Source organism: Artemia sp. Qi Xiang Cuo, chromosome 7 (genome assembly GCF_049724085.1).
Source record: "Artemia sp. Qi Xiang Cuo chromosome 7, ASM4972408v1, whole genome shotgun sequence".
Classification (NCBI taxonomy): Eukaryota; Metazoa; Arthropoda; class Branchiopoda; order Anostraca; family Artemiidae; genus Artemia; species Artemia sp. Qi Xiang Cuo.
The window spans coordinates 1,756,645-1,784,422 of record NC_142800.1 but is presented as its reverse complement, the minus strand read 5'-3'; the positions used below and the strand labels follow the sequence as shown (position 1 = coordinate 1,784,422).

At 33.2% G+C, this 27,778-nt stretch overlaps 1 protein-coding gene across 2 annotated transcripts in view; it reads right to left on the bottom strand.

The window, feature by feature from the left end:
- LOC148949849 (uncharacterized) overlaps positions 1-27,236 on the bottom strand; it is a 48,883-nt gene extending 21,647 nt beyond the window's left edge. Inside the window, exons 1-4 of one of the 2 annotated variants that reach the window (XM_089091954.1) lie at positions 27,197-27,236; positions 21,338-21,424; positions 20,096-20,191; positions 14,835-14,900 (exon numbers count right to left, since the gene is read on the bottom strand). In XM_089091954.1, the coding sequence (XP_088948080.1) occupies positions 14,835-14,900; positions 20,096-20,191; positions 21,338-21,424; positions 27,197-27,211 (264 nt within the window). In that variant the 5' untranslated portion in view covers positions 27,212-27,236. Of the gene's footprint in view, positions 1-14,834; positions 14,901-20,095; positions 20,192-21,337; positions 21,425-25,842; positions 25,882-27,196 lie in introns of those variants that run through there. The other variant, XM_089091953.1, reaches the window with a different exon arrangement.
- Positions 27,237-27,778: the final 542 nt, after the last annotated feature.

Sequence of the window (27,778 nt, the reverse complement as noted above, 5' to 3'; positions counted from 1 at the left end):
TGAATGATAATTCGAACTTAAAACGAATATAATTAGAACAAAAAAATCCAAAAAGAGATTTTACAAAGAAAGCAAAGATCTAAATTAAATGGAAGAGAGGAGCAGAAATAAAGTGGTACACTAATTAAAACTAAATATGTAAATATATTAATATGATTTATAAATCGATCATACATATAATATCAATAGAACAAAAAAATACAAAAATAGAGTTTCCATATAAAGCAAAGATCTAAATTAAAAGGAAGAGAGCAGCATAAATAAAGTGGTACACTAATACAAACTTCAAATGAACAGATATGAAAATGAATGATAATTCGAACTTAAAACGAAGATAATTAGAACAAAAAAAATCCAAAAAGAGATTTTCCAAAGAAAGCAAAGAGCTAAATTAAAAGGAAGAGAGGAGCAGAAATAAAGTGGTACACTAATTCAAACTTCAAATGAACAGATACGAAAATGAATGATAATTCGAACTTAAAACGAATATAATTAGAACAAAAAAATCCAAAAAGAGATTTTCCAAAGAAAGCAAAGAGCTAAATTAAAAGGAAGAGAGGAGCAGAAATAAAGTGGTACACTAATTCAAACTTCAAATGAACAGATATGAAAATGATTGATAATTCGAACTTAAAAAGAATATAATTAGAACAAAAAAATCCAAACAGAGATTTTCCAAAGAAAGCAAAGAGCTAAATTAAAAGGAAGAGAGGAGCAGAAATAAAGTGGTACACTAATTCAAACTTCAAATGAACAGATATGAAAATGAATGATAATTCGAACTTAAAACGAAGATAATTAGAACAAAAAAAATCCAAAAAGAGATTTTCCAAAGAAAGCAAAGAGCTAAATTAAAAGGAAGAGAGGAGCAGAAATAAAGTGGTACACTAATTCAAACTTCAAATGAACAGATATGAAAATGAATGATATTTCGAACTTAAAACGAATATAATTAGAACAAAAAAATCCAAAAAGAGATTTTCCAAAGAAAGCAAAGATCTAAATTAAAAGGAAGAGAGGAGCAGAAATAAAGTGGTACACTAATTCAAACTTCAAATGAACAGATATGAAAATGAATGATAATTCGAACTTAAAACGAAGATAATTAGAACAAAAAAAATCCAAAAAGAGATTTTCCAAAGAAAGCAAAGAGCTAAATTAAAAGGAAGAGAGGAGCAGAAATAAAGTGGTACACTAATTCAAACTTCAAATGAACAGATATGAAAATGAATGATAATTCTAACTTAAAACTAATATAATTAGAACAAAAAAATCCAAAAAGAGATTTTCCAAAGAAAGCAAAGAGCTAAATTAAAAGGAAGAGAGGAGCAGAAATAAAGTGGTACACTAATTCAAACTTCAAATGAACAGATATGAAAATGAATGATAATTCGAACTTAAAACTAATATAATTATAACAAAAAAATCCAAAAAGAGATTTTCCAAAGAAAGCAAAGAGCTAAATTAAAAGGAAGAGAGGAGCAGAAATAAAGTGTTACACTAATTCAAACTTCAAATGAACAGATATGAAAATGAATGATAATTCGAAATTAAAACTACTATAATTAGAACAAAAAAATCCAAAAAGAGATTTTCCAAAGAAAGCAAAGAGCTAAATTAAAAGGAAGAGAGGAGCAGAAATAAAGTGGTACACTAATTCAAACTTCAAATGAACAGATATGAAAATGAATGATAATTCGAACTTAAAACGAAGATAATTAGAACAAAAAAAATCCAAAAAGAGATTTTCCAAAGAAAGCAAAGAGCTAAATTAAAAGGAAGAGAGGAGCAGAAATAAAGTGGTACACTAATTCAAACTTCAAATGAACAGATATGAAAATGAATGATAATTCGAACTTAAAACGAAGATAATTAGAACAAAAAAAATCCAAAAAGAGATTTTCCAAAGAAAGCAAAGAGCTAAATTAAAAGGAAGAGAGGAGCAGAAATAAAGTGGTACACTAATTCAAAATTCAAATGAACAGATATGAAAATGAATGATAATTCGAACTTAAAACGAAGATAATTAGAACAAAAAAAATCCAAAAAGAGATTTTCCAAAGAAAGCAAAGAGCTAAATTAAAAGGAAGAGAGGAGCATAAATAAAGTGGTACACTAATTCAAACTACAAATGAACAGATATGAAAATGAATGATAATTCGAACTTAAAACGAAGATAATTAGAACAAAAAAATCCAAAAAGAGATTTTCCAAAGAAAGCAAAGAGCTAAATTAAAAGGACGAGAGGAGCAGAAATAAAGTGGTACACTAATTAAAACTTCAAATGAACAGATATTAAAATGAATTATAATTATAACTTAAAAAGAAGATAATTAGAACAAAAAAAATCCAAAAAGAGATTTTCCAAATAAAGCAAAGAGATAAATTAAAAGGAAGAGAGGAGCAGAAATAAAGTGGTACACTAATTCAAACTTCAAATGAACAGATATGAAAATGAATGATAATTCGAACTTAAAACGAAGATAATTAGAACAAAAAAAATCCAAAAAGAGATTTTCCAAAGAAAGCAAAGAGCTAAATTAAAAGGAAGAGAGGAGCAGAAATAAATTGGTACACTAATTCAAACTTCAAATGAAAAGATATGAAAATGAATTATAATTCGAACTTAAATCGAATATAAATAGAACAAAAAAATCCAAAAAGAGATTTTCCAAAGAAAGCAAAGAGCTAAATTAAAAGGAAGAGAGGAGCAGAAATAAAGTTGTACAATAATTCAAACTTCAAATGAACATATATGAAAATGAATGATAATTAGAACTTAAAACGAATATAATTAGAACAAAAAAAATCCAAAAAGAGATTTTCCAAAGAAAGCAAAGAGCTAAATTAAAAGGAAGAGAGGAGCAGAAATAAAGTGGTACACTAATTCAAACTTCAAATGAACAGATATGAAAATGAATGATAATTCGAACTTAAAACGAAGATAATTAGAACAAAAAAAATCCAAAAAGAGATTTTCCAAATAAAGCAAAGAGCTAAATTAAAAGGAAGAGAGGAGCAGAAATAAAGTGGTACACTAATTCAAACTTCAAATGAACAGATATGAAAATGAATGATAATTCGAACTTAAAACGAAGATAATTAGAACAAAAAAAATCCAAAAAGAGATTTTCCAAAGAAAGCAAAGAGCTAAATTAAAAGGAAGAGAGGAGCAGAAATAAAGTGGTACACTAATTCAAACTTCAAATGAACAGATATGAAAATGAATGATAATTCGAACTTAAAACGAAGATAATTAGAACAAAAAAAATCCAAAAAGAGATTTTCCAAAGAAAGCAAAGAGCTAAATTAAAAGGAAGAGAGGAGCAGAAATAAAGTGGTACACTAATTCAAACTTCAAATGAAAAGATATTAAAAATAATGATAATTCGAAAATAAAACGAACATAATTAGAACAAAAAAATCCAAAAAGAGATTTTCCAAAGAAAGCAAAGAGCTAAATTAAAAGGAAGAGAGGAGCAGAAATAAAGTGGTACACTAATTCAAACTTCAAATGAACAGATATGAAAATTAATCATAATACTAACTAAAAACGAAGATAATTAGAACAAAAAAAATCCAAAAATAGATTTTCCAAAGAAAGCAAAGAGCTAAATTAAAAGGAAGAGAGGAGCAGAAATAAAGTGGTACACTAATTCAAACTTCAAATGAACAGATATGAAAATGAATGATAATTCGAACTTAAAACGAAGATAATTAGAACAAAAAAAATCCAAAAAGAGATTTTCCAAAGAAAGCAAAGAGCTAATTTACAAGGAAGAGAGGAGCAGAAATAAAGTGGTACACTAATTCAAAATTCAAATGAACAGATATTAAAATTAATTATAATTCGAAATTAAAAATAATATAAATAGAAAAAAAAAAATCCAAAAAGATATTTTCCAAATAAAGCAAAGAGATAAATTAAAAGTAAGAGAGGATCATAAATAAAGTTGTACAATAATTCAAAATTCAAATGAACATAGATGAAAATTAATTATAATTATAACTTAAAAAGTAGATAATTATAAAAAAAAAAATAAAAAAAGATATTTTCCAAATAAAGAAAAGAGATAAATTAAAAGGACGAGAGGAGCATAAATAAAGTGGTACACTAATTCAAACTTCAAATGAACAGATATGAAAATGAATGATAATTCGAACTTAAAACGAAGATAATTAGAACAAAAAAAATCCAAAAAGAGATTTTCCAAAGAAAGCAAAGAGCTAAATTAAAAGGAAGAGAGGAGCAGAAATAAAGTGGTACACTAATTCAAACTTCAAATGAACAGATATGAAAATGAATGATAATTCGAACTTAAAACGAAGATAATTAGAACAAAAAAAATCCAAAAAGAGATTTTCCAAAGAAAGCAAAGAGCTAAATTAAAAGGAAGAGAGGAGCAGAAATAAAGTGGTACACTAATTCAAACTTCAAATGAACAGATATGAAAATGAATGATAATTCGAACTTAAAACGAAGATAATTAGAACAAAAAAAATCCAAAAAGAGATTTTCCAAAGAAAGCAAAGAGCTAAATTAAAAGGAAGAGAGGAGCAGAAATAAAGTGGTACACTAATTCAAACTTCAAATGAACAGATATGAAAATGAATGATAATTCGAACTTAAAACGAAGATAATTAGAACAAAAAAAATCCAAAAAGAGATTTTCCAAAGAAAGCAAAGAGCTAAATTAAAAGGAAGAGAGGAGCAGAAATAAAGTGGTACACTAATTCAAACTTCAAATGAACAGATATGAAAATGAATGATAATTCGAACTTAAAACGAAGATAATTAGAACAAAAAAAATCCAAAAAGAGATTTTCCAAAGAAAGCAAAGAGCTAAATTAAAAGGAAGAGAGGAGCAGAAATAAAGTGGTACACTAATTCAAACTTCAAATGAACAGATATGAAAATGAATGATAATTCGAACTTAAAACGAAGATAATTAGAACAAAAAAAAACAAAAAGAGATTTTCCAAAGAAAGCAAAGAGCTAAATTAAAAGGAAGAGAGGAGCAGAAATAAAGTGGTACACTAATTCAAACTTCAAATGAACAGATATGAAAATGAATGATAATTCGAACTTAAAACGAAGATAATTAGAACAAAAAAAATCCAAAAAGAGATTTTCAAAAGAAATCAAAGAGATAAATTAAAAGGAAGAGAGGAGCAGAAATAAAGTGGTACACTAATTAAAACTTCAAATGAACAGATACGAAAATTAATTATAATTAGAACTTAAAACGATTATAAGTAGAACAAAAAAAATCCAAAAAGAGATTTTCCAAAGAAAGCAAAGAGCTAAATTAAAAGGAAGAGAGGAGAAGAAATAAAGTGGTAGACTAATTCAAACTTCAAATTAACAGATATGAAAATGAATGATAATTCGAACTTAAAACGAAGATAATTAGAACAAAAAAAATCCAAAAAGAGATTTTCCAAAGAAAGCAAAGAGCTAAATTAAAAGGAAGAGAGGAGCAGAAATAAAGTGGTACACTAATTCAAACTTCAAATGAACAGATATGAAAATGAATGATAATTCGAACTTAAAACGAAGATAATTAGCAGAGACAGTAGTGTCACTAACGTCCCCGAAGCCTATAAAGGCCACAACGTCATTCGTACTTTACTAAAAACAAAATTTATTTAAACGCTTTGTGTTGTACAACATTGTAAATCAAAAACTGGTGAGACTCACATGAATAAATAACATTATATATTAAACAATCAGTCGACTTTTATTAGTTCTTTCCAGTAATATTGATTTTTGTCATGTTTCTTTGTTATTGTTGTTGATGTTCGGACAAATGAAAACCCCACTGTTCAAAGTAAATGTTATTTCCATTGAAATGAAAATGAGATTCAATCCGTTTAAAGAGTAAGGCAAGGGGACAGTTCGGACAATTCTTATTTGTAAGCCTTGATTTCTCATTGTATATTGTTGAGATGATCTTATGACAAATAGAAACATACTGCTCGAAACTACTCGAAAACATACTGCTTTCCTTACTCTTGTTTGTGGTAAATGGATCTGATTTATTCGTTAACAGTAATTTCTGCTCGGTTTTGGTTTCAATTATTATATGACTTTATTTCTGCTCATCTTTGATTTTAACATAGCTCATTCCTTTCCTTTGCCTTCTTTTTTAATTAATTTCTGTTAATTTTTAACTGAAACTTTTTTCAGTAACAAATAATAGGAATATTTTTTAGTCTTTTTTCTTGTTTTTCTTCTCAAGAATTAATATTTTGGTTAACTGTTTATATCTTGGACAAAATTAATATATTCAGTCAAAGTATTTGAATTACAATAAACTTGGGCGACAAATTTATATAATAGTTTACTATAAAATTATTGATAGATGGGGTAGAAGAATTTTAATCAAATGTATTGAAAATCTAGATTTTCCAGACAGCCATCTTTTTAAAAACTTGAATATAGACGAGTATTGGTCAAGCATTTTATAACATGGACCTTACTGTATTATATTTTACTGCTTGTTTGTTTAAATAAATTGATTTTGAAGTAATTAATTAAAAAAAGAGGTAGTAAATGATCTCGATTTAACAAAGTACCATAAGTTTCAACTTCAAACACAAATTCATTCTCAAAATCTTGCAGATATTTCATTTCGATGGCCTGGTTAAACAAAATGCCTTTCAATTTACCTCTGCCCTTTCCCCTAAGTCAAAAGTTGAGGTACGCTTGACCAAACAAGACTCACTGAAAAATAAAACCCGGTCCCAAAAGTCATTCCTGAGGTGACCCGAACGTCAATAATCAGCAACTTGCGTGATTTATGGTCCTTCCTCGAGGGGATGTCATTCCCGAAGGTATATCATTAGAACCTTCTGAATATTTTGAACAAACGGCATTCAATTTTGATCAGATGTCTTTGGAGCAGTAGAAGGGTAGCAAAAAAAACGTGAAGGGGATTGGCTGCCCTTAAACCACTCTGCGCTTCAAAATAGGTCACTAGAACCTTAGATTTCCAGTTTGAAAGACCCATCCACGTTCCAAAGATATTAATTAATTTTGGAACTTGTATCCATGAGAGCCATTGCTGGCACACAGGGCGTCCACGAAAGCTCTCCGTTTGTCCTGAAACTGTGCATTCCCTGAGATATTACGAATATGGTATTTTGATAACGTGGAAGCACATAACGTTTTGATTTAGCTCTACCCTTTCCCCCAAGTCATATTTCAACGTTCACCCCCCCCCCCCCCCTATCAATGTTTTTTCAATGTGGTACCAATTTGACAACCTGGCACCACAAAGTGTCTTTTGACTTACATCACTACTTAGCCGTGCATAATAAGTTCCATAGTATATTACATCAGAAATCTTACAGAAGAAATCGGTTGAATTCTAAGAATATAAAAAACTCCAGCAAAGAAGTAAATTGAAAAAAAAAAAACACCCAAAGAATGCACTTATATTGCCAGGAGTTGGTAGAACCACTCATAAGGCGATGTGGAAAACTACCAGTAAAAAGTCCGTTACTTTATATTAATCCTTTTCACAGCCTAATATGAAAAATAGAAAAAAGATATCCAAGAAAAAAGATATTCTACTTCCTAGAAATAAGATATTCAATCTTACTTTAATTTCAAGCCATAACATAACTCCTAGCCCCCTGCTGAAGATGATAATACTAAATATGATTCCTGAGCTGAATTAAAACTGCAGCAAATGACCATACTTGACGGCTCTTAAAAAAGAGAAACTGATAATAATTATAATGTAGAGGCGAAAAACATGGCATTATCTTGGTAAATAGTAAATGAAACTTTGTCAGACAGTCTTTCTTTAATTTTTTAGCTGGAAGTATTATTCGCGAAGACAAAAAAATCCTACTTTATACTAATAAATCTTGCTTTTAAAACTTCATAACCTGACCACAGTAACTTTTCCTACAAACAACCACTAACCATTACTTGAATATGATGAATGGCACAGCTAAACACATGTCTTATAATCCAAAGATTTTGATCTTTGAAGACTTGATCCTCTAAACTCTAAACCGATGATTCCCAACTTATTTAGCCTACCACCCCCTTTCCAGAAATTAAAATTACTGAGCACCCCTAGACATTAATTCTTTTAAAATTGTAACAGCAAATAAAAAGAAAGATATAATGTCTGATCACTTTCCTATTTATCTATCCCTTTTTGGGCCTAAGACTGAGACTACTGTGGATGAGGAAGGTGAGTCTTCTTTTACAAATTTCACAGATAAAGAAATTTCTAATTTAGTTCTTAGTTCTCAGTATAATGAATGGTCTTTTGTTCTTGAAGCTAATGATGTTGAATGTGTAACAAGTTTATTTGTGTGTCGTATGGGAGCTCTGTTGGATAAGCATTTTCCTCTTAGGAAGAGACCAAGGAATTCTATACCCAAATGCCCATAGATGTCAAAAGGTCTGATCAATGCTACACATATGAAGGCGTGTCTGTTCAAGGTTGCATGTAAACGTAAAACACAGGATGATCTTTTGAAGTATAAACATTATAAAAATGCACTTACTTGCTCACTACGTGCTGCCAAACAGCTCTAGTTTTCGCGTCGAATTGATGAGTGTAAAGGGAACTTGCGAAAGGTTTGGACTGTAGTAAATGACGCTCTTTCTTTCACGACCCTAAAACAGTCCCCCCCCCCCCATGTTATTACAGGAATGCTGATGGATCTATTGTGGATAAAATTCTTCAGCAAACGCATTCAATTAGTATTTCACCACTCTTCCTTCGGTTCCCATTCAACCCAAGAGTAGAGTAAGTAGTTTTCCCATAGCAGACAAGTCATTTTTCCTTTCCCCATGCAGTGATATTAAAATTTATAGTATTATTTCCCAGCTTCCATGTAGCCCCTCAGTTGATGGTTTTGGTATTAATAATAATGTTCTTAAAAAAATTGGTTAGTTTGTTTCTAACCCCATCTTACAAATGACTAACCTTTCTCTTTCTTCTGGTTTTTTCCCTCATTTATTTAAAATTGTTACTGTTTTACCTCTTTGCATAAAAAGGTAATTCATCTCTAATTTCAAATTATAGACCCACTTCTCTTCTTCCTGTCATCTCTAAGGTTGTTGAAAGGGTAGTGTATCGTAGACTCTCTTCATTTGTATTTAGTACTAATACGACTGCAGGAAACTCTCTCATAACTAACTATCAGTATGGTTTTTGTCCCACTTTCTCTACCTCATATACACTTGCAACAGAGTTTGTGCGTCTTAATCTGGACAAGGGCTTGTGTGTTTTGGGTCTATTTCTTGGCTTTTCAAAGGCCTTTGATATGGTTGACCACTCTGTTCTTTTGTCTAAACTATCTTTATTTGGAGTACATGGAGTCCCACTAGAATGGTTAAAGTCTTATCTGTCAGGAAGATTTCAGTATGTTTCGGTTAATGGTCTTTCTTTCACTACTTTGCCTATATTGAAGGGTGTCCCACAGGGTTCTGTGCTTGGGCCACTTTTGTTTTTAATTTATATTAATGATCTCGTTGATGGTCTTCATCCCTTTGTGCACCCTATTCTTTTTGCTGATGACAGTAAATTTTTCATTGCTGCAAAGGACCTGCCATCTGCCACTTCCCTAGCTCAAGGTCTTCTTGATAAGGTAAAAGATTGGTGCTGGTCAAATGGTATGACTCAACAGCCAAAAAAGTGCCATTGTACACCTCAGGACCTCTTATCGTATGAAAGACGTAAGGGAGCCAATCATCCTGACTTGTGGGAATGATATTATACCGCAAGCTGCTATGGTGAAGAAATTCCTTGGTGTGTATCTTGACTGTTTTCTTTCTTTTAAACCTCATATAACTCACACACGTTCCCTCATCCTCCGCCGGTCTTCAATTTTGCACCGAGTTAACTCATATATTCCTCCAGATGTTATGCTTTCTCTTTATTATGCCTTTATTTTTCCTTACCTTTCTTATTGATGCTCTGTCTGGGGTAATACTAATAAATCTCTTCTCTGCTCACTTCAAAGAGCCCAAAATAGGGCAGTAAAGGCTACTTTTCTTCTCCCTTGACTTTACCCTTCCTCTGATCTTTATATTGATACTGGAATAGCTCCGCTGGATCGTATTGTGGGTAAAAGTAATCTTTATTTAGCGCATTCTGCTGTTCTAGGTACACTTCCACCGCCTCTGCAGCATTTTTTTTCACGGACAGGCTCAGGTAGGTACTCTAATTTTTTACGTAGTTCTTCCCGTAGACTTATTTTACCCAAACGTTCATATACAGCAGCCCAGAGGTCTTCTGTTTATAAATCAATTCAATTATGGAATTCCAGCCCACCGGATGTCCCGTTATTTCTGTCGGCAAAGGCAGTTTTTCGTCGGGTCTTTCCAGTTTAGTCCTTTCTCTCTCTCCATTTTTATTTTCCCTGTTTTCTCTTTTCCTAGTGTTTCTTCTTTTTGTGCTTTTCCCTTATTTATCGTTATTATTATAATATATATATATATATATATATATATATATATATATATATATATATATATATATATATATATATATATATATATATATATATATTTTTTTACTGTATGCTAGTGTTTATTCTCTTTAATCTTTATTTCATATATATTGTTTGATTTAGGGTAATATTTAAGGTTCTTTTAGCGCTTTATTATTGTGTTGTATATCCCACAACAAGCCAAGCTTCTTGGGCCAAATAATTTTTCTTTACGTTTGTAATAGTGTTTTAGTATTAATAAAATGATTGATGATGATTGAAGTGTTAATGTCTCTGCTTTTTTTTTGTAAAATATAGTAAAGAAAAATGTAAATTAGAAACACTGAAGTTAGAAATTATGAAATTTTTACTGAAACTCAGAATAGAAAACCAAAAAAAGTTGAAACATCCGAAATAACCTTATTGAGGATGAACGTACTGTTAACAATTTCGCAATCGGCTCTATTTATTTATCTATTTATCATATATATATATATAGGGTCATCTATTTATCATAGATGACCCTAAATCACCAAGATTCGCTATTTGCAATGCACTACTTGCAATAACTAAAATGCACCAGTGACTATCATCGCCTCCCTAAATTGCCCATGCGCCCAATAGTCGACAGTAGTGCCCATTTTGAGAGTCACTGCTTTAAGCAAACGATGTTAAAGAAAAGCATCTAAAAATACGTAACGATAAAAGAACAGATGAATAAGGTTGCAGCATCTTGATACATAATATAGAAAATTCTGTCACACAGTCTTGAAGCTAGAAATACTGAACGCTTGGAGTTGCAACTATTTCCGATCTGCCTACAAATATGTATCTACAAGTGTAATTAGGAAACTCGTATGATATACCCTCTGCAGCTCAAGTTGTAGCCGGTTTCAACTGTAAACCGGTTTTTCCGCTAGTTTCTTTCAGCTTAGCGCGAGAAAAGACAAAGAGAAGTGATAAAATAGATGGGAAATATATAATTTGGGCTATATATTTTCAGATTAGGGGGATGGGGGTAAAGTATTTAAACAGTGTGCAGTCAGAAAACAATTCTTACTTCATATCAGAATAATTGTAGCTAACACATTTTGCATGCAGACCCGCTGTACTTTATCCCCCCCCCCTCCCCCCTAACGTGCAAATACATAGCCCAAATTTGTTTCTAAAGTATCATATTTGTATCATACTTTGGTATATTTTACTAGGATTAACCTAACTTCACTTCTTGAGTGGTAGGGGGTACGTCATAGAAGTATCGTAATTAGTCTAGAACAGATCGTCAAAAGCAGAAGGCTCGTTTTCTTCAGGCACATTATGCGGCACCCAAAAGAGCACTTGATCCGTCAGCCCCATGAATTTGAGCCCCCATTCTAGTGGAAGAGACAGCAAGGAGGTCAAAATAAATCTTGGTATGCCACAATGAAGACAGACTTCGAACCTCCCGGGATTCCACAAAACACGGACGCAAATAGAATAAATTATGGTCAGAAATTATTCGCCTCCAAAGAGAAGATCGAAGACAGTGGCAGAATATGATTCAGCGTGTCCTTGGCACCGAGATGGGCTTAATAGCCTGCACCTTTTCTCAAGCACAAGTAAACAGTGGATAAAAATTCAGCTGTTAAAGAACACGGGAGGTACAACAAAAGGTTTTATGTTAGTGGGTAAAGTAGATAGTTGAAGAAAACTAAAAATTTTGTCAATGAATGCACTGAAAAACACTGAATTTCAGATGTAATTGCGGATAATTCGACTACTTTTCAACATATAACTCTCAAGTGAAGACCACCTCATTATTCTCTGGGTTATCATTGGTTGTCGAAATAATCAATCATGTACATTTTAAACAGGGGAAAAATTTAAATCCTCTCAGGTTTCCCCATATAATTTTTATCGAATAATAATGCAGGGTCTATGGCTATTTCGTTTTAACGTCCATACATTTACAAACGTTAATTTTCGGAGGGTATGAGATACAGTGGAGGATCCAGGAGGGGGGGGGCGAGGGGGGCGCGCGCCGCCTAGCGTAGTCTAAATTAGTGTAATTTACTCAATTAACTCAAATTTGCGTTAATTAAACTTGCTCCTAACGCAAGTTTATCGGATCAACCTATTTTGCCCCCCCCTAAATTTTTTTGGATCGACCTATTTTGCCCTCCCCCCCCCCCTTTAAAAAAGCCTGGGTCCGTCCCTGATAAGAGAGCACAATTTCTCTCAGAGAGCCGGGAGAAACATGATGCAGTAAACATGCAAGATGCAGTAAATATGTGGATACATAAATATCAACATACAAATACCGACAAAATTACAGAAAAATCCGAGAGAAATTAAATGTTCCGTGGGTAGATTGTATGACAGTCATTTCTACCCAAAGGATCCAAGTTAAGGTCTTAACATAGGCCTAATAACATCTTTAGGAGGTAAAGCAGAAGCCAAAAATTGTGGGAAATCAATAAGAGAGGTCACATGGGTGCTTAACAATTGATGTAGTAGAAGTCAAAACCACAAGCGGTCATGACAGTGCAGCGCTACACCTCAGGATTAAAAAGATTTAAGCCAAAGTAAACTTTAATTTATAAATATTTATATTTCAACTACGTTTTTGAGTTTATTGGGATTCATCCTGAAGTATTCTGAAAGAAGACAAATTTTACTGTTTTAGATCCATTTTATTGAGTATATAATCATTTGGTCACATTTAATACGCAGAGCATAGTTTAGTTTTTAAAAAGCGTACACAAACATAGCTACCATAACTTTTCGGCAAAAGCAGTTATCTCATTTTCTGAATATTGCAAAGCAAAAGCTAAAAACAAGTACTAAAAGATAAATACAAATAATTTTTTTCCCGGATTTTATAACTAACTTCAAAAAAATTTGCTGGAATTTTTTAGTCTCATCTAGCTTACTTTTTTCAGTCTCATCTAGCATAATGCTAGATGAGACTGTTTTTGTTTCCAAAAATTTCTTACAAACTGTCTTACAACATACTTTCCTACATTTATCTTGTACTTATTAGAGAAACGAACTTGAGGAGTTTATCTTATATTCCACAGGCAGCCGGAAGGCATCCGTCACCAAGAAAGACCAAAGAGCTTCGTACGACGTTAGAAAGTGATAGAAGAGTCCTTCAAATAGTCCTTCAAAGTTTCATCCCAGAGTGGGAGGACATCTACGCAGCGGTTCATTGTGTGGAAGATTGAAAGCTACTTAATAACGCCCTGTGTGCCACTGGGGGCACTGGAGGAACTAAGGTCTATGGATAAGCCCCCCCCCCCAAAGAATATGGTGAGTGCCGCAAACAGGATTATCTAGTGTTTATAGTATTCTAAAGTATACCCAAGGATATTTACTATGGTTTTAGGGTTTTCGCTCCTCTAAATAGCCTTGATAATCAGACCTCAACGTTAGGGGGAAAGGTGTTGGACGCACTCTAGCCTCCCTAAGATAAGTCTGAGAACACGAACAGAAATTTTCAGAAACGAGGCTAAAATGATAACCAATAGGGGATAAAAACAAACATGACCTAAGATTTTGTTAATGCATCAGAGCTTCAATGGTGGGCCATAAGTATTTTATTCCAAGCTGAAACAACTGCAGACATTTATGCACATACATGTAATGCAGAGAATATATATATATATATATATATATATATATATATATATATATATATATATATATATATTAATGAAAATCGAGATGTATAATGTTGTTTTACAAACGTCTGTGACCAGCTTCTTAGGTCCTGTCTATATTTCATGGGTTAAGATTAGCTAGGAATCAATGTCCCTTTATCTTCTTATTCCTTATACATCTGGATGATAATCTTTTGATTTTACTCTTTTTATTTTGGATTTCCAAGTATTAAATTTTTAAAGATTGAACCAATATTTATGTAGAGGTAAGGGAGAGATCCAGTCCCTAAGCCTATGAATATAGTTATTTCGTTGCAAATTCAAACTTTTGGCAAATAGAGGCCAGTTTTCACTTCTCCGGTAACTTGGGCATATTTTCTTTGGCCTTTTTAACCTGTATAAATGTTTCTTACACTTCTTATTCGAATTCTGTGTATATTTTAACAACTACTTTCAGAAGAAGTAGTATTCATAGTATATATTTAGTCCAAGAAAAATACGACATGTCCGTCTCGTTGACATACGTCAGAATACATCTTATATATACATGCGATGAGGGATAAAACATTTGAATTGAAACAGGATTCAGTTGTTTGTACATATACATATACACCCTTTTTACTTCGGACTAAATTACAAGACAAATACGAATTTATGAATAAAGTACCCTATAAGCTGTATCTGAGAAGACGTCCCTAAAAAGCTAAAAAAATTAAACATGTAATTTACCCTTCCTTTGCTTTTCCAGATTTCTGAAGCTCGATCATTTTTCAGGGGTTCTGAAGCTCTATCACTCTGAAAAATGAAACAAGTTGAAATCAAACATAAGTGTATTGCATTAATTACCCAAGCTCAAATTTTGTTATCCTCGTTTTAGAAAAAAGGGTAAGATAAGATTTATTGCTGAAAAATGGCTATCACAAGCCCAAAAGGGCCGAATTCACACTTTAGCGTCAAATACAGTGAAAAAAGAACAACAAAAACAAACAATCAAACAACAACAGAAAATTATAAAAGGGTCAATGTCAAATACGTAAAAACGTTAAAAAAAAAGTACAAAGTAAACTCATAAAATTAAAAGGCCAATGTCAAGTCAGCGAAAATGCCCCCCCCCCCCCCCCAAAAAAAAAAAAAACAAAAAAAAAAAAAACAACTAACGATCAAGTCTACGGTGACGCAACCTAATCTGACATGTTAACACAATACACAGCTTTAGCGCAAACACATTTCAATTTTACCACAAAATATAGGAGGAATCAAACCCTAGACAAATTTTTCTCGGGGTTGTTACATTGTAAGAGCAAAGCTAATTCTTGCCCTCTTTTTAAATGCTTTTTTTGCCCATCCAATTTCAGTCATTTACGAGAAAGTGGTAAGGCTCTAACCTCTGAAGTTCGAGGAAGAATTAAGTTACCCTGTAAGTAACCTCTGTAAGAATAAAGTAACCTCAGAATGCTGGCGGAATCAAACTCAAGACCAATTTTTCTCTGGGTTGTTATATTATAAGAGCAAAGCTTGAATCTTGCCCTCTTTTTTGCTTTTTTTACATACTTTTTTTTGCCCATCCAATTTCAGTCATTTACGAGAAAGTGGTAAGGCTCTAACCTCTGAAGTTCGAGGAAGAATTAAGTAACCTCTGTAAGAATAAAGTAACCTCTGAAGCGGGAGGCTTGGACCTCAAGCCAGATTGATGAACATGACACCACACTTTAAAAAGCTGCGTATAAATTCTGCAAGGTTTTCCCTTGTTGCAACAGTCTAAAATGTGTGACATGAAATGAAGTTATATAGTTTAAGCCAGAGAGGACTATTTGTTAGAAGTTTCGACGGGATTTCATTCGTTTGAGCCACGTTTCTACTTTCTGGTAGAAAGCTCCGTCCTAGTAGGCAGGATATCTGGTACCAGTATCAAATTGAAGCTAAACTAGGGAATAAAAATACTTAAGACGCTTGACAGTTCCCTGGCTCCACCATCAATATTTCTTCTTAAAATGACAAAAAAAATTCAAAAGGACCATTTTTCAACGGGCCCAAAAATGCTGCCATTAACTATAACAGCCTTCGAGCTATGTTCCCGCTTTCTAATTAAAACAGAAAGCCTTGTTCTAGTAGGCCAGCAATTCGGCACCAGTTTCAGAGTCCGCTTTCTAATTAAAAACAGAAAGCCTTGTTCTAGTAGGCAAGCAATTGGGCACCAGTTTCAAAATAAACTTAGACTAAAATCTAAAATGCCAAAGACGTGTGACGTCTTAGGTTGTAGAGACGTGCTCCACAACCAAAATATCTTCTCAAAATAACGATAAATTAGAGATCTAGAAAGTACTGTTCCAAGATTGTCGGCCACCATTTTCCAAGATGGCAGCCAAAGCACAGCATTTACGAATGTTGACTTTACAATAAATGTGTTATAACTGGGTACTAGTACTCTACATTTGCAAAATTTTTACAGGCTGGAGAAAAGAGACATACTTCCAGGTAGAGGTGTAATTTTACCTAAAATGACTGGACTAGTAGGCCAGCATATTCCAGATGCGATTTATATGCCCAATTAAATAAAGAATTTTGACACTCATAGGCAAAACGAAGGCTGAAGCGTTCAATTTCCAATTGAACGAGTCCCTTCTAACTTTCTACGACCACCACGACTGGCCGGAGAAGAAGAAAAAAAGGATGCTACTTGGCTCTCTACAAAGTGCCGCCCACCACGAGCACATAAAAGGCTGCTATGTTGCACCACGTTTACATCAAAATGTGAAGTGATTATCGACCTCTATTATTTGAGGCACACAGTTGGCTTGTGGCACCTCGAACATCCTCCCCTTTTTACTACAAGAAAAGTAGGCATTCTGCGCTCGGTTTGAATCGGAACCATACACTAATTTATTATCTGCATGACTGGAGGCATAAAGTAGATGTTGGTTCCTCAAAGATCACGCTGATCACAAGCTCCTCCAAGATCACAAACTTATCAGCAGAAAAGGTAGGGAGGCGTTTTTTTCACTGACTGGCCTATGTGGCAAGTACCGCGGCTTAATGGGACTTGCGAATGATACTTTTTGATACTACACTCCCCTTCTCTGAACGCCAGCCCACTTGAAATTTACAGGGCAAGTGATTTTAGGACAAGTGAACAGAAAAGATAAGTACTAATTGGTCTACTTGTGCTAATTGGTCTACCTTCAAGTCGTTTCTCATAAAGTTTAGGGTAGGAAAAATTGGAGTTTTTTTCCTAAAATAATAAAGAAGAGGTAAAGTAAGCTTGAAAAAAAAAAAACAATATATGAAAAGCCAAATTTCTAATAGCTACTACATCTCTCTACCTTATCTATCAGGCCTTAATGAAAACAGGGCCATGGAGTCAATTATACGTTATGACCAACTCCAACCCCTGAAATTTTCAATATGCCAAGTCCAACTCCATTCAGCAACAATTCACTATAACTCTGACTCCACAGTCCTATTTTAAAGCTTGATTTAACTAAATATTATAATTTATAACCGACTCCGACTCTAGACATTTTCAATATACCGACTCCAAATCCGATTCCATTCAGCAAAAATTTACTCAAGCTCCGACTCCACAGTCCTGGTTGGAAAACCAAACGAATTTTATTTAAATATAACATTAAAGCTTGTTCTAAATTAGAAATGTCCACTAATTACGCAAGATTTTTCTCTTCTATTCAAGATTTTTTTTTTCTACAGGTTATAGAGAATAATCTGGAGCAAATTTATAAAAGAAATAATCAAATAGTGGATGATTATATTTAATAAACTCGACTTTTCATTTAAAGAAAAGAGAAAACATAACGAAAGCCATAACAAGAACAGAAATTCTAAAAAAAAACCTCAAAAATCTCATTTTCCTTAACAATTTATCGAATTGATTTATTAGAGCAATTAAAAGTATCCAGTTCCACCAAAGACACAGTAAATACTAGACTACCTTAATCTTCGAGCCACCAATTCATGAGGAATAAGGCAGAAGAGTGCCACCCTCACTAAATTAGGTACTGATAATTTTTTTTTTTTTTTGCATTTGACCCACTCTTCTTTGAGGACCCTCGAAGCCCAAAAAGTTTCTAATCTATGTGCAGTTATTTTGAACTAGGAACTTAAATGTTTGCAGAATTAGAAGTATCTCATCATCATAGTATTGATAAAACAGAAGAACAAAAAAAAACAGATCAGAATTGAACAACCGAGACTAGAATGGATATTCTAAGACTTGAAAAACATATTTCAGAAAGGACATCCTAGAGTAAATATGCCTACACAGTCGGCCGATCTCTCTCTACCTACTTGACTTACTTGACTTAAGTCCCATCCGTCCTTGAAGGTCGTCTTGGGATCTCTTTCTTCGTAACGGCGTGGATGTACCTTTTGTATGCTTCACGGTCTTCTGCTAGGCGAAGAAGGTCCGAGAGGCGATGAGGTGCAAAGTTTTCCTTCCACCTTTTTGGGGGACGACCACGAGGATGAGAGCCGTGACTTTGACTTTTGAAGGTGATTTTCGGGATACGAGACTGACTCATCCGTTGTACGTGACCGAGCCATCGAAGTTGCTGAAGCTGGATCTTCATGATAATTGTTTGTTGTATTTTAAGGCGCTCGAGAAGTTTGACATTTGAGATTCTATCAAGGTAAGTGATCCCGGCGGAGGCCCGATGCGGCGGAGGCACTTAGTTTCAAATGCTGCGAGTCGACGATTGTCATTTACCTTCAGCGTCCATGTTTCACACGAGTAGATTACGAAGAGGATGATCAGGGTATCAAAAAGTCGTGTCTTAAGCCGCAGAGACAAATCCTTGCTTCGCCATATGGGCATAAGGGCCTTGAAACTGGAACTCTACCTACAGCCATAGTAAAAACACCCAGCCCCATCAGCCTCACCTAACCTGCACTAGCTGACGAAATACCACCCTAAGACATTTGAAGACGCCTCTGGTAGGAAGAACAGTCTCACTCATTGAAAAAAAGAAACCTATTTTATTTCAATTATACTTCCTTATTTTGGCAAAGATATTCCCCCATTGATAACATTAAACAGTCGCTCGGCGAGTTCGCGATCCATTTGTTTTTTTTTGTGATTAAACGTATTAAATATACGGGTTTTCATTACCGCATATTGCCCTGGTTGAATACCGCTTGCAGAATTGTGAAGTATCATCGAATAACGCCTTAGTACTATCCTTAAATTGCGAATAACGTAGAGATGATTTAGTGGTTCATTTGGTCAAATTAATAAAATTGCACAGACATTTTGGAAAACAGATATTTTGAATTGTGGAATCAGAAATAAGTGGTTCCCCAGTTTCTTACCGTTTAGATTTGGAAGTTATTGGTAGCGTAATATACCAAATCATTTATTGTAAACGAGATACTTTCATAGGCATGGCCTGAACATGGTATCTTTTAGTCAATCAATAAGTGATCAAATAAAAAAATACTATAATATTTTAGTATGGTCAACACAAGAAAAAGTTATCAACGAGCACAAGAGTTATCAAAACGCACAAGTTACTAGTTACTAAAAGCATAAACAAAAGTCGGGACAAAGCTTCATAAATAACGCGGTGACAGCTTTGGAAATTTCACAGCCGCTTCTCTTGGGATTCGGGATCTAAGAGAGACCTAGGGAGGCGGGAAAAGTTCTCACTGACAGGAGCGCAGCTTGGATTTTGAGTTTGGAGTGGAGACACCTTGAAACTTTGTGAAGAGGGGGAGGGGGCCCTCAACCCCTAGGCTATGCCTCGGCTTATCGATGGGACGGAGTGGGGGGGGGAGGGGGAGCCAAATTCCATGCACAGTTTTACAACAGACAAAAAAAGGGTCAAGTTCAAATACTTTCAAAAAAAAAGTAAGGCAACAGGAAATCGCAAATGCGCAAATTCCACATGCCCCAACTGCATACAAAAGCCAGTTATTTAAAGTGTTACATATCTAAGGTTCAAATATCTCGAGTCCTGCCATATTCCTCATTATCTTACCTCAAGCTTTCCTTTATATGGTCCACCTTGATCAGGACTTCCATTACGTTCAATGTTTTTTGGCGAATCAAATTGCTTCTTATCATTCTGAACTTCCTGTGAAATAGATAAAATGCGGACATTAATTGCACCCCTTAAATGATATTTTTGACTACTTAAGCCTATCGAGTAAATCAACAAAATTTAAGAATACTGAAAAAAGAAATTTTACTGGCAGGTGACTGACAGCTTACTGACAATAACTGAAACTGACAAGTACTGATAGCTCAACAGACAAATAATTAATAATTTACTTTTGACATAATAAAGTAATACATTGAATTAATAATCAATAAAGCAAGTGTCCATTAAGAAACTCTAAGTAGTGAACACAAAATAATTAATAAGGGATTAAAAATCCCACACTTCTACAATACTATAAAATTTCCAAAAGTTTGAAGAAAACTCAAGAATAAAATTCTATTCAAAATGTGCTATTTTAAGTTGTACAAATCCAAAATGGCTTTCACGAGCCCTAATTAACAACATTACTTAGTTATTTCACTGTTTTTCATTTTATTTACTTACGTTCTAATTACTTATTTATCTTACTTACCCGTTTCAGTGATATCATCACATCCTTATTTCCAGGGGACGAATCTCTAGCATTTTTATTGGGTGGGCAAGAAGGGTCCATATCTGGATATTCAAACGGCGTGGGATGTATAATATCTTCTTTCTCCACATTATTGGGGAGGGCAACTGCCCCCCCCCCAATTATGTGGAGACAAAAATTGCACTAAATTAAGCGCAGTACAACATCGCTAATAAGCCAGTGAAAGAATCAAAAGTAAAACAAACTTTTTTTTACAGACCTGAATAGACTCTAGTAAACATTTTGAGCCCCTCCCCCCCCCCAATCCAGAAATTCCATTGATTGATAAATTTTTCAACTCAGATTGCAGCTGGAGTGAAAGAAAACATATTCATTAAAAATTATTTTTTTGGAGCCTTGTGGATTTTTTTTTCTAATTACTCATTCATTAATAAAAATAATATCATAAATTCCATTGAAGTCAACTCATAAACAGTGAATATATGAATTACTTACCAAGGAGATACAATTTCAGTATTTGTTTACCATGATACAAAAAAAAAGAAAGAAGAAATGTCAAAATTATGACTGGCTCTAGACCCAAAGTTAGGAAAGGCAGTAAAAAATATGCATGTTCAATAAAAAAAAGCAAAAAAAAACCAACTAACCTCATAACGCTTCTTTAAAAGCTCGTTTTTCTTTCTAATTGCCTCAATTCTCTCATTGACTATCTTTTCCTTCTCTTCTTTAGACAACTGAAAGAAAAGCAAAATTCAAATAATAGTTATAATTCTGTTAAACTGAAGCAACTCTGAAAGTGAACAGAAAAATATATAGACTATCACCAAAAATTCAACCACGAGCCAATAGCTGATATCTATAAAAAAAAAAAAAAAAAAAAAAAAAAAAAAAAAAAAAAAAAAAGGTTCAGTAGAAACCATGTCCAATTCCATTTTTCAATACTGTCAAAGTACTGATGAGTCAACACAGCTGAAACTCAACACTGTTTGTTTATTTCATCATATTAAAACATTTACATTTTTATTTATACTTGCTTCAATGCTTTTTATGCACATTTGTGTATTTTAAGGCCTACTTATTAGGTTAATTATACACAAATTAGTGCAACAAGCAGGATGTGGAGCATGTTAGAAATTCAACTGTTTTTCTGCTTAACAACTGACCAGATTTACAACATGGGGTCAGAATTGGGCATCTTCTTAACATTTTTGAGACAATCTTTTCACAACGTTTATGCTTACATGAAAATCCACTTTATGACCATGAGAAAGTTATAGTGACTCTACATTGTAATATGAGGTAATGTGAGGAAAAAATTGGTGATGTATCAATCCTTTTACCAGGTTCAAAAGAAATTTGCCCAATTCTCTGCTAAACAAATAGCCAAGGAGGTTTTCTAGCCAACTAGTCAGATCGTTTGAATATTTTATTCTTCCCTTGTATTCTTTTTTTTACCCCTTTCTAATTGTTTTTATGTCAACTGTCTCCTAAAATTCATGCTTACATGAAAATCCATTTTTATAAGCATGAGAAAAAACTATGAAGATATAATAATGGACTTCAGCAAACCTTATTTTTTGCAATGCCAGTCATCAGAAAGCATCTGATCCCATCCCCACCTACCACAGAACAATTCACTAGCTAACGTTTGTAGAATAGTTGGCGGACTTAATGATGAGATTATGTGGTACCCCACACCCAGATTATAATATCTAATTCTGTTTCAAGTGGCAAGAACTTATCTAAAAAGGCGAACCCAAACCTTAACAGAAGGTCATGTAATTAATGAAGGTTTGATGACTGTTTGCAAATTGTGATTTCGAGAAGAAAACATCAAAGCCCTCAACATTCCTTGAGTAAGCCTGATAAGATGGGTGGAACTGTTGAAGAAAGTGCCCATAAATGAATCTGAGAGCAAGCAGCAAGAGTATTCAAGGCAGGTGAAGGAATTAAAAAAATGCTAAGTGCTATCAAAGAAAATAATCTGACAAATTTTCTCACAAAAGATATCAAGGTGCACTATGGACACAGCCAAAAACAACGTCGCATTTTAGCTGATCAGTTTCCAAATTTTAGCTGATCAGTTTCCAATTTCACTTTATAATCCAAATTAGGTACCATAGTACTGTTGTGAATTGCCTCTTTTTAAACTTAACCCTCCAATAGCAGTACCATATAATTCCACACTTGATACTGTTTCCAAATTTAACAGTGGCTGATGTAACACTTACATCCCAGACATCCCCCCACCCATAATGGGACCAGATATAGTCCCAAGCTGTATTCAAAACTTTGCTGATTCTGTTGATTTTCATTATTTTTGAACTTACCTTATTTGTTACCAAAAGTTGGTTTATAGGCCTACTGAAAAATAAAGCTGGTTTGAAAAAAAAACAAGACAATCTAGAAAGCTTTGAACACAGCCTAGGAGGTAAATTTGTCAATGTCTAGATGGCTTTGCTAACTAAAGAATTAACATACCATTCAATGCTATTTTTTAATGCTTATTCTATATATATTTACCATGATTCTGATAAATGTGCCTCAACCCTCTCTAATCTGACCAGATATAGCAAAATGCTATACACACAACTTTTGGTGATTTTGTTTGCTTTGTTTTCAAAGTGATTTATTTGGTATTATGACATCTGTTGATGAGAAATAAACATAAAAAAATAATAGCAACCAACAAAATCTGAATTTCTATACAGCCTAGGTCTATATCAAATCCCATTGGAAGGAGATTAGGGCACATTTTCAAGGTCAGCAATTAATAGCCTATGTATGTCCAGAATAATAGTATAAACCTAGAATTGGGGATGTTCAGAAAAAAAACATGCTAGGAGAATAATTTTTACTTCATAATATGGCAATAATTGTAGTTAATACATTTTGACTGCAATTCCACTATACTTTACCCCTCCCCCTATTATGAAAATATATAACCACCATTATTATATTTTTCTATGCATTGTGCTATTCATCACACTTGTAATCAATAGTGACATAATCAAGAAATGGAAAAACACATAGGACATAGAGTAAAAAACTGGTATCCAATTGAGCAAAATTATGTAAAACTCAAACCCTCACATCTTAGCAAAATATATATTTTATATTTTTAGCAAATATATAACCACCATTATTATATTTTTCTATGCATTTTGCCATTCATAACTCTTGTAATCAACAGTGAAAAAATTAAGAAATGGAAAAACACATAGGATATAGGGTAAAAAACCAGTATCCAATTAAGCAAAATTATGTAAAACTCAAACTCTCACATCTTGTTACCAAATAGGAATTGAGAAGAAATGTATATGTTAACAAATAGCAAAAAATCTATGCAGCAATATGGTTCTTTTTAAAATCATTTAATATACAAACTTGAAATTATTAATTTATTTACTTACCTAGAAGGACCTCTTTTTTGGAAGTACAGTACTAATTATCCTACACTGATGTATATATACTTTCAGTGTTTTGGTTTTATTCACATATTAAGGAGAAAGCTAGTAGTCTTGGTAAATTTGCAGTTGGCTATATAATTTTTGCTAGGATGAAAGTGAAAACGTCATTTGATGCCTTTTTTCATGCTTGTTCATAATTCAATAATTGCTTCTGAGGCTAATTGCATCTTGAGCCCTTAAAGGGACCACAAAGTTATTTCATTCTTGTAACCACACAGAGAAGTTATCAACATTAGTTAAGGTATTGAAAAGTGGTTAAAAAAATATCACTAGTTTATAAATATGTTGTTCAAGAGTAATATATTCCAAAAATACTTATTTAGAACAATTCAAACCTCATTATTAGGCCACTCAAATATAAACCATTTTCCTACTGTTTCCACTTGAGTGTGTATTTTTTTTTTTTTTTAATGCTGTTGACTAAAAATAGCACTGAATTGTGCAATTCAAAACTTTGCTGTTAACAATTCATGGTATATATTTGCACATTAGGAGGGAGGGGAGGGGGGGTAAAGTTCATGGTAAATTTGCAGTGGGCTAAATAATTTAGCTAGTGACAACATCATTTGATGCTTTTGTTAATGCTCTTTCATAACTTACATTAAATACTTTTGGGGCCCCTTTAAGGGCTCAAGATGCAATTAGCCACAGAAGTAATTATTGAATTACAAAAGAGCATAAAAAAGGCATCAAATGACACTTTCACCCTAGCTAAATTACATAGCCAACTGCAAATTTACCTAGTCTTCTGATTCTAAAAATGTAACTCTTATTGCTTGATTTTTATTCTATAAATCACAAGTATTAAACAGAGTTTTTTCTTTTCAATTACTTGTCAAAACAGAGACCATATTTTGAATTTATGATGACAAGTTACCCCCACTGGGCTGACTATGGTAAGAGGTGATTGGACCTACACTTGCATTGTGTCATGCTTTAGTAAAATAGGGGTAGTCCAAAAACCTATCTTTATTTTTCCAGAATACCAAAGAAATGTGTTCCTTCCCTCTTATATAATTTGGGTTAGCCTATATATTTGTACATTATCAGAGCTAGGGATAAAGTATAGTGGAAGTGCCTTCAAATCATATTAACTACAATTTTTTGTATACTATGATGCAAGAATTATTTTCTTAATATGTTTCCTTCTCAATAGCCCCAATTTTAGGCTTATACTCATTTCTTAAAGGACCCAAAACAAAATTTGCAAAGGAAATAATTAGTAAATTTGGAAAGAGAACAAAGAGACACATCCAGAGGTGTGTCCACCTTCTACCTAACTATAAAATGACAAGAACTCTAAATTTGCCTAAGCGCCTATGATAACAGGTTGGGAGAGTGGTGAATAGGAAATCAAATCATTCGGCCTACTCTTAGTTGTCATTGCAGAGAGTTCAGAAAAGGAATTTTGCATCTTAGCAAAAACTTTTGCTGCAATATATACAAGGTTGTGATATAGGCCTAATGATAAGATAAGATTTATTGCAAAAGCATAGCTAAGGAATAAAATACAACTCTAGATAATATAAATAAAAAAAGGAAAAGAAAAAAGAAACACACCAAGGTTCAACATTTTAACCAAACTAACACCAATCATGATGAAATTCAAATTGTAAAAACCATAACAAGCTATCCCCTCAAACATGCTTCCCTATTTTTGATCCCTAAACAAAGAAACTTACACAACTGTTTAATAGCCCATACATTCCTCTCAGCCATTTGCTCAATTAACATGCATTCACTCCCAAACACTTGTCCAAAACATTCAATCAGCAACTTAGAGAGCTCTTCACACTTGGATAGAAAATTAAATAAATGCAAATTCAATTTCTTGCAAATTCAATTTTAAGCCCTTTTAAAACCCTTGAAAATAATAATTTCCTTCTATATTTTTGGATATAAATCCATTACAACATTTGCTTCATTTTTACTATTTCATTATAAATCCATCTTATAAAAGTTGCATAATTTACAAACCTTGACTTGTCAAGATTAAGTTGATGAAAATGAATTCAAAACAAATCCACCATGTTCACTTCTTGTTCTGTTTTAGGCCTCTTAAAAACTGCTGTTTTACCTAGCCTATATGTTGAAAAATATCAAAGCCAACAGAAGAAACATGACAGATAGAAAAATGGGGAAATTATTTTGAATATTTTATTCAACTTAATTGTAATAAATCAATGCTAGTGGACTATATAAATTGAAAAAATGGGTTTATAATCAAATAGTAAGTTAGAAATCCATGGTTTAAGCCTTGTTTATATCTATTTGATTTATTCATCAAGTCAATAATAAGAACAGCTAAATATTTACCCTCCCCCTACAGTTTTTAGCTTGGGAGTAAAACCTCAAAGACATAGATTGTTTGGTAAAGTTCTACGAAATCATATTATTGAGTTAGGACTAAAGTAAATATACCATTCGATGCCTTTTTTATGCTGATTACGAATATAATAAGCATTTCTCTCAGAAATGAATTTCAGCCCTCCCCCCTATGTATGCCGATTAAGGGGTAGGTTGGGTTAGGTATAGCCTATATAGGGGGGGGGGGGCTGAAATTCATTTCTGATAGAAATGCTTATTATATTCGTAATCAGCATAAGAAAAGGCATCGATTGGTGTATTCACTTTAGTCCTAACTCAATAATATGATTTTGTAGAACTTTACTGATTATTCCTTATGAACTTGCCACTCTTGGATTTCTTGGCCACTTAGGGTTGGCTGGACTTCCTTCCATACTGATAGGCGTATGCTTCACCCATTGGGCCTTTTCCTTCATTCTGAATCTCCAAAAGGCCACAAGCATCCAGTGTTTTCTTGACCTGATTTGGCCATGAATCACATCTACCATCCTTCAAGCTCTCCAAATAAGCTGACTCATGAAGCTGAAATCTAGGTAGCCTAACTAGTTTCTCTAAGAATTTCATCATTCTAACCAATCTAACATTCCTTAAAGTGAAAGCACCAAATCTTCTTTCAGTACCACTAAACTATATTAAAAATGTGAATAGAAAATAATTCAAATCTTTTACATTTAATTCATCCATTCCAATAGAAAAATATCCTGGCACTTCTTCGTAGAAAGATCTTTGTTTTACTTATAACTAGTGCCACCTAGGTTTGTAAATTAGAAGAAAATAAAACCTCCGATGCTTGCTTCGTTGCTTGCCCTAGTCTTAAAAAAGTCAAATATTTCTGGAAAATAGAAGATTGAAGAGAGAATTTCGATGACAATTTTTTCTAAAAAAAAGTCCCTAAACCACTGATCAGAGTAGAGTGAAGAAAGATGTTACAAAAAAAAAATTTAAGAAGAGAAATCGGTCTTGAAACTTTCGTTAAAATCATTTTCTGTCAAAGATACAAGATCTTTGCACATTGATTTGCTACAAAAAAAGGGACTAAGGTATAGGCCACGGACATAATGTATGTAATAAATACGTCCAACTTAAACAATTTTATGGCATCATTCAATATCCTACTTTTGTCGTCTATCCTCAGTTTCTACCACGCATTACAGTAATTATACATAGCCAATAGACACTCGGATATACAGTTTTTTTTAATTGCAAGATAGGGCACTTACACATTCGTATTATGCATTTGGTATACGCCTA